At 49.8% G+C, this 8,173-nt stretch overlaps 1 protein-coding gene across 30 annotated transcripts in view; it reads left to right on the forward strand.

Annotated features, from left to right (window-relative positions):
• GRAMD1B (GRAM domain containing 1B) overlaps nt 1-6,549 on the forward strand; it is a 274,580-nt gene extending 268,031 nt beyond the window's left edge. For all 30 annotated transcript variants that reach the window (XM_089334956.1, XM_089334918.1, XM_089334923.1 and 27 more), the window contains one exon: nt 1,392-6,549. In XM_089334956.1, the coding sequence (XP_089191082.1) occupies nt 1,392-1,481 (90 nt within the window). In that variant the 3' untranslated portion in view covers nt 1,482-6,549. The remainder of the gene's footprint in view (nt 1-1,391) is intronic.
• Nucleotides 6,550-8,173: the final 1,624 nt, after the last annotated feature.

Below are 8,173 nucleotides of genomic sequence, written 5' to 3' on the forward strand. Positions count from 1 at the left end.
GAGCCATGATTAAGGAAGGCAGGTTTTCCCCCAAATCACACATGGGTAAACAGTGCAGTGAGAAGTTTGGAAAGCATGTTGGAGCAGGAGGCATTGATAGAATTAAGGGTGTGCCCCGGGAATGGAACCTGGGCTGAGGGGAACAGAATGGTGGGCAGACATCCAGGCCAGCAGATACAGAAGGGTGGGACGTATCGTAAACTCCAGAGGACTGAATGAGGATTAGTAGTCATAGAGAATTCAAGTTTTCATTCATCAAATAAGGAGTCCTATGTTCAGAGCTGTTCAGCCATGTGAGAGTTACTTTGAAGGACTGAGATCCCAAGATCCAAAGCAATCAAGGGATGACTAGATGATGACAGATACGGAGCTTAGGGACTAAATGGAGGCGCAGTTGGAGTGGATGGCCTGGAGGTCTCTTCCAACTCTCAAATTCTGTTTGAGGCTGGGCCCACTAGGCTGTGGCTTAGGGCTGTCAGCTTTATACCCTACAGATGTTAAGAGAGTTATTTTATTTCAACCCCTTTACAAGTGATGTTCAAAGGAACAGAGATGCTGAGCACAGGATGTAGAATAACCAGAGAAAGAGTGTGGTAGAGTAGGCAGAGAGAACAGAGGTTCTCAGAACTCACGATTTACCCAGGAGATGTGGTTGTGTTGTCACAGAGCAGCTTTCCCAGGGACAATATTCGCATGGGTTAATGGGCCATTTTAGGGTTCTCCCAGTGCAGCTGCCCTCATTTAGATTCCATCCTATGGAATTCACTGACATGGGTACCAATGAGATGCCTCCTCTCTTCTCTGCTTGGTATCCTTGGGTGAACTTCCCCAACAAAGGAAACAAAGCAATTACAGGTAACTGCAGTCCAGAGCCCTTAGTGTGTGGTGTATGAGCAGCCAGGAGAGGGAAAGATGATTGTCAGCCAGAGAAAAGTTTGGATTTGTCCTAGGCCTTAACAGACAGGTGAGATTGGAGTAGGGAAGAGTGGAAAGATTCCCAGGTTGGGGGAACAGTATGGCAACATGTACAGAGACAGGCATGTAGGGTATGTTGAAGCTCAATGGGAAAGCACATGGAATGAATAGAAAATAAAGTAGATGACACACTATAGCAGGGCTCTTCACAGCAATTGTATGCGGAGAGCGATGTCTGAATTCAGTGGTAACAGGGGTCACATGTCATGGGACACCTTGAGCCTTCCTGGGGCTGGTGGGCGTTTCCAGTGTTAGACTGGCTGTCCCCTTTCCATCTGAGACTGTGACCCCTGTAAACCACTGCTCTGTGGGGTGGTCAGAGGTGGGGATGGGGTTGAGTGTGGCAGGTGCTGCTGCGTGCAAAAACCCACTGAGAGCACAGATCTGGACCTGGTGTGGGGTTCCCTGTCTTGCAGATGAAGGACTCACTCATCAATCTTCAGAATGGCATCAGGTCACGTGACTACACATCCGAAAGCGAAGAGAAGAGGAACCGCTATCACTGACAAGGCAGGGACGGGGGTGGCTGCGAGAGGCCTGTGCAATACATGTACATAGACCGTATAAATATATATATAAATATATATATATACAGAATATAAATATATATATATTATATACAGATTTTAAAAAGAGATAACGCCTATGTACCAGGGAGAAGGAGCGGGCCCTCCCGCCCCTGTGCCGGCTGGAGCAGCGTTTTCCTTTGATGGAGGGGCCGAGGAGGGCAGGGACCACCTCTCAGCACCGACCTCCCCTGATCCTCCTCCTCCCACCCTCCGCTCCCCTCCCCTTCCCTTGCTGGCCATTCTTGGCTCATAGAAGGGAAATGTTGTTGAGCCAAAGTTATGCCTGTGAAGACCCTAGGGTCTTGAAATCTCAAGGGGGCATTGCTTAAGGTGCTTCATTCCCTAATCCCCTTTTGATTTGTTTCCAAAATAAAAGAGAATCTTTTCTTCCCTACCCCACGCCTCCCCAGGCGTTCTCTTGGGAACACGGAAGCATTCAAGGGCGGGAGCCCAGTCTAAACTCTCCCACGAGAGGCCGCCCACACATACAGACCAAACGCTAAGAGCCAGATGGAGAGGGCTGTTAGAAAAACTAGCAAGGCTGCCTTTGTGGGGCTGGATTTTGGAGCTGTAGGCTCCTGTGGTCTCATGTTCTGAAGGGCATTTTTCCTCAATCACCCCTGCGCCTTCCTCCAACCTGTGTAGGGTGTGGACCCATTAAGGGCTGGCAATTCCTGACCTTCCCACCCCCTTTCTCCCTGGTCTTCTCCCAGGCTGGATCTGGGAGAAGTGTCACTTTTTAGTGCCTAAAGTCCTATTGTTTCTCTGTGCCCTAAGAGCACATTGTTTATTAGCCAGGGTGGAGCACATTTGACCTTGTTAAACCTCTTGTTAGTGGTTATGAACAAGTCAGGTCTGTGGCTGAGATTCCTTCGCTTTGAGCCGTGAGTGTGATTTCCAGGATGAATCAGGGTGTCTGAGGCGCTCCAGGGTTTGAGGAGAGAGAAAAGGAGAGAATGCTGTAGCATGTGGGTTGCAGGGTTTGTCCACAGACACTGTGAGCAGTGAGCACCAGTAGCCAGGTTGTGCAGGAGGTTGCCTGTGTCGCTTCCGCTTGGTAAAGAAACAACTTCCGATGGTGGAGTCAACCTTCTGAGACGCTTTGCGCTGGCATGGAAGACCCTCAATGGATGGGTTTTGGCAAAGGTGCATGTGTTTGGGCAGGAAAAGACCAGATGGGCTGTCTGCCCTCAGGGGGCTGCTCTGAATCCTGAGTTTCTCAAGACTTGGGAGTGGGGGTCCTGGTGGTGGAGGGTGCAGATCCTTCCCTGGTGTCTGGCCCCAGACGGATGTGAGAGCACAGGGTGGAAGGCAGATGCTGCGTTAGGAGAATAAGCCCCTCAGGGCCTTTTCCTAGTTGGCCTGCTGGGAGCCATGCCACTTGTCTGATCACGCGGAGCCTTCCTGGGCACGTTCATCTTCCTTCGTCCGCTAGCTGTTGTTTCTCCGTATTACGGCCTGGGGAGTCCTGCCAGCCCTTGGCAGAGTTTGTGGAGATTCTTAATGAGGAAAGAATCAAAGGTAATTTGGCTAGGAGAACCCTTTCAGATTGCTGGTTCTTCTCCCGGGTTTCTTAATGCAAGAGGCAGAAGAGACCCCAGGACCCCAGATGTCTCAGCAAATAAGCACAAACGAGGGAAGGTTCTTACTTATTTTTTTGCTTGCTTGGCTTTTTTTTTTCACTGATTTACTCCAAGGAGAAAATGACATTTTCTGTTAGAATGGCCTGAACATCCCACTCTGGCAAAAAAAAAAAAAAGGAAAAAGGAAACTTTTGACTTGTCAGTCTATCTAAGAAAAAGGCCTTGGTGTCTCCTGAGGGCAGAATCATCATGCCTAGGTCATCCTCCAAGGGAGGACAATGATGAGGTCAACTGGAATTGAGGTCTCTCCCCTAGGCAAGGAGAGAGGAGGAGAGGGTGTTCTCTGTCATCCTTGGGAAAGGTGCGGACAAGCCGCTCGCCACTCCGTTCTCATCCAGGACTTGGAGCTGGAGACACTGGTGAGGGTCAAGTCTCAGGATCCAGAGAGGGAAGAGTGGTGCCAGCTGCTAGGAATTCCCCCTTTGGAGGAACTGCAAGCCACGTGACTCCCAGAAACTTTGTGAAGGCAGAACCTGTGAATTCTCAAATTTATTTCCTACGTGATGCTTTACTTAAGTTATTTACTTATTAAGGTTGCTGTGGGACCTCTGGGATGACTTAAAAAGTATTCTGTGCTGGGAGTAGTACAATGGGGAAAGCAGCCCCAGCCACAGAGAGTTGCACTGTGGTGTGTCACCTTTAGGACCATCTGAGTTGTGCATAAGGAGCCTTCCTTTTCCAGCCGATCTGAGCCCAGGAGACAGCATATATCCATGGAGAATGCCCACAAAGAACCAAGCATCTCTTATGGGGCCCACTCGGTTCTAAGAATTTTTTGACTCTCAAACCAGAAGAAACCAACAACTGCATTCCGTCCCAGATGTAATCTTTTCCTGCTGGAGATAAGCCTGGAGTGGAATAAAAGGACGGCAGGGTAACTCCTGGCCAGTAGCCTGGCTGGTAAGTGTCTGCCGGAGGGTGGCAGAACCGCCGCTTGTTGTGTTCACTTCTTCCAGCCAGTGCTTTTTTGGAGTTTTGTTTTCATAAGAACGCTGGGCTCACACAGGAGTCTTTCTAAGAGGATTCATGTAGTAGAACATTTGAGAGCTAGTGCTCAATTGTGTAGACTTGGCAGGTTTTCTAACCAGGCGAGCACTTACAGGGTCCAATCTTCCACTCCCACTTAACTGTAGAGGGGGATTGACGAAGTTGGACTCAGAAAAGCCAGCCATGTCTGCAATGCTCTTATATTCCCATGCACCTCCTTGAGACGAGGTAGAGGACCAGTAATCTGAAGATTCCCGTGGATGACTGGACTGAGACTCTGCCATTGAGTAGCTCTGTGGTCTTGGACAAGTCACTGCCCGTCTCTGGGCCTCGGATCCTCCTGTGTTAAATGATCTTTTAGGTAGGCTCTGGGTTTGGCGTTGTATTGGAGGTTAGGCTAGAGACTGGGTGATCTCAGGATTGTTAGACTTCGGTGGTATCCTGCCAGGAGGGAGCAAGCCTTCTGGGCCAGAGCTTCCCTAGTATCCGGTAGGAGGTAGGGCAGAGTGTGGGTCCCTAGGAAATCCAAGATAGTTAAGCTTTCTTCTTGGGGGCTAAGAGGACTAGGCAGGCCCAGCAGCAGAGCGATCAAGCTTGCTTCTTGCCCAGTGTTAATCTGGGAGCGTGTTTCTTTATTCTTTGGCCTAGTCTTAGTTTGGGAAGGGGCCCCTTGGCCTTTCTCTAAGCTAGGAGGAGGACAGTGGTAAGACGAGCACTCCTTTGGGTTGAGCTCGTCTTGTATCTCTAGGCTCCATGAAGCCTTTCACATACCCGTCCCTCCCCACTGACAGCGGGCACAGTAGAGAGAAGTCATTTGAGCTCCCAGCACTTCTCCTGGGGCTCCACCAAAACCCTCTTGGGATTTGTGTGAAGCACAGAGGTTTGGCTGAAATCCTTGGGTTGCCTTAGAGCACTGACTCGAAGAGCCTGGGGTTGCAAGAAATGGGGAGGACTGAGAGACCCCAAGGGGAACGTGTTGCTAGGCAAGTGGGTTCTTTGCTGTCCCAGTCGCCTCCCCAAGCTTGGACTGACTTGCAGGTACCATGTCTAGGATGAGATCTTGGAGAATGAACTAGGGGAGGAATCTTAGCAGAAGTGTCCTTTCTGTGCCATGCTGTTCCACTTTGTTGGCACCGTAGGGTAGCCTAACCAGCCACTGCTCCCAGGGGCCCTCAGGAGACAGCACTCCTCTCTTCTCTCAGGTGGCAGGGCTGTAATTTTCCTCCCTGTACCCCCAGATCTCACCTGCCCATTCCTGCAGGAATCTCAAGAACCTGTCTTCCTGACCCTCCCCAATCCTACCCCCTCGTCTCTAGGCTGTGGGACAATCATCCCTTCCCTTCCTGGACATCTTTGACCCTCATCCCCAACCTCCCGCAGGCTGGCCCCAAACTCCTCCACCTCTGTGCTTTCTTCCAGAAGATGTTTTGGCTCCCAGAGGAGTGTGTTTCTGGAAGGCCATCTCTTACTGCACCTGCAGTCCTGATGTGCACATGGTGTAGAGAGCTCCCCTTCCCACCTCTCTGCCCAGCCTTGTTACCTCACTCCTGCTTCGGCCTTGGCTGTGACAGGCCCAGCCAGCTCCCTGTTTCAATGTTCTGTGTGACAGCTCAGGGGTCTTGTGACTCGAGGTCCTCAGCAGGCCTGGGAGCCCGGACTGGAGCCTTGGCTGCTGGTGAGAATGCACCTCGCCTGCCAAGAGGAGTGGATGCCAGACGATCTCCCCAACATGTGAAGGCTTACAGGACATTGCCATCTCTGCCCCTTGGCCCTCCTTGCTTCTCTCAACACAAGACACTGCAGAAGCAAAAGGGTGGCCTCTGCTCCAGGCAGGACAACTGGCTCTGTCTGGAGAGTTGGCCCTGGGCTTGGGTGCTGCGTGCTCAGACTGCGTAGGAAAAGCAACCATTTTTGCCAACAGGAGTGGGTGGCTCCCCACATCTCCCTACCCTGCACTCTAGGGCCAGACCACTCTCTGCATGGACCAGACCATCTTCCCAAACCCATGGTGCTTTTCCAACCCCCCCACCTCAACCTAGACTCCAAGGTGGGCAGAGATGGATCAGAGGGCATAGTGGCCACTGGATAATCCTGACATGGGGTGGAGTGGGGTGAGGCAGAGGGAGGAACCCCCGACACTTGCACTGGGCCACTAAGGGGAGAGAACACAGGTTGATTGCAGTTGAGTTGTCTGGCCGTCGGTATTTGGATCTTTAACTGTACTTTGCCTGGCGCTGTGCGCAAGGTCTGAAAACTTATTGCTAGTACCTAGAAACCTACAAGGCTACCCAGCCAAATCTTTAATGTAAAGTAGCTAGAGCCATGGAAGTACAGTATGAATTAAAAGAAAAAAGTATTGAACTACAAACAATAAATGGTGTGTGTGTTTATTGCTTGGTTCATCAGCACTCACTGTCCTAGAAGTTTCTGGTCGTCCCAGATATGTGCCTGGAAAGTACCACGCACTACGTCAGGCATGTTTGTACACATACTCCTGCCATTCCTTTCCGAGGTGGGGGAGCAGCCTGAGCCAGTGGGGCAGATAGGAAGTTATGAATCAGGCAGACCTGTACATGGGACTGCTGCGCTGTTGTTACCTGGCTATGTGACCAGGGGATCATTTGACACCCCAGGACTCAGTGTTTGTTTTTTTAAAGTATATGTACATGAGCTCTTAAGAAGTTCCTAGGAATGCAAATTATGAAAAAAAATTATGCATGGATTTTAATTAGTTTTTTGCACCAAAAGAACTTACCTTTTCGTTTCATTTTCCATGAACTTTAGAAAATGTTCATTTATTTAAAAGGCAAATGCAGAGAGAAGGAAATCAATCAGCCATACAGTGGCTCACTCCTCACATGCAGCCAGGGCTGGGTCAGGCTGAAGCCTGGAGCCTGGAACTCAATGCAGGTCTCTCACATGGGTGGTAGGGACCAACTACTTGAGCCATTACCTGCCCCCTCCCATGGTGTGCATTAGCAAAAAGCTGGAATTGGCAATGAAGCTGGGACTTGAACCCAAGCACTCCAGTACGGGATGGAGATATCTTAGTCACTATGCTAAATGTGTGCCCATCCAGGAACTATTTGAAGTACCTTCATATATCTTAGTATTATAGCTGCTAGTATTATACTAGGATGATTTAAAAAAATTTTTTCCACCCTGTGTTTTTCACAGGCTTTTTAAAAAAAAAGATTTATTTATTTATTTATTTGAAAGTCAGAGTTACACACAGAGAGAAGGAGAGGCAGAGAGAGAGAGAGAGGTCTTCATTTGCTGGTTCACTCCCCAGTTGGCTGCAACCACCAGAGTTGTGCCGATCCGAAGCCAGGAGCAGGAGCTTCTTCTAGGTCTCCCACATGGGTGCAGGGGCCCAAGTCCTTGGGCCATCTTCTACTGCTTTCCCAGGCCATAGCAGAGAGCTGGATCCAAAGAGGAGCAGCCGGGACTCGAACCGGCGCCCATATGGGATGCCAGTGGCACTGCAGGCGGCAGCTTTACCCACTGTGCCACAGCGCCAGCCCCTAAGATGATTTTTGAATGTCATTATTAATATTAACCAGTACTGCTTATTACAGGAGATTGTGGTACTGTGAATCCAATGACAATTCTTCAATTTTCACCTGTCCCTTGTAATATCCAGGAAGACGGACACTGGGAGATAGCTTTGGCTTATTGCCATATGTTGCCTAAACTGGTAGAACTGAGAGCCAGGGGTGTCTCCCTTCATTAGGTCTTCTTTGCAGTAACGTGCCCAGCGTTGGGTTCTGAACTTGTAAGAACACAAGTGACTCTTGAATTTGTATTTGGGTAGAAGAAGAAAGGAGAGAGAGGAGAGGCTAGATCACACATGGCATATGCTTACCTCTAGACTGTTAAATATGTTCTCCATTCTCTGGGAACATAGCCACTCCTTGAGTATAGGGATTGATACAGGTTGGGGTGGCAGGGGAAGCCATGGTCTGTGTAGCAGACACACAGAGTATGAACAGGCAAGCA

This window comes from Oryctolagus cuniculus, chromosome 1 (assembly GCF_051225735.1).
Source record: "Oryctolagus cuniculus isolate XC-2025 breed Fujian yellow rabbit chromosome 1, ASM5122573v1, whole genome shotgun sequence".
Classification (NCBI taxonomy): domain Eukaryota; kingdom Metazoa; phylum Chordata; class Mammalia; order Lagomorpha; family Leporidae; genus Oryctolagus; species Oryctolagus cuniculus.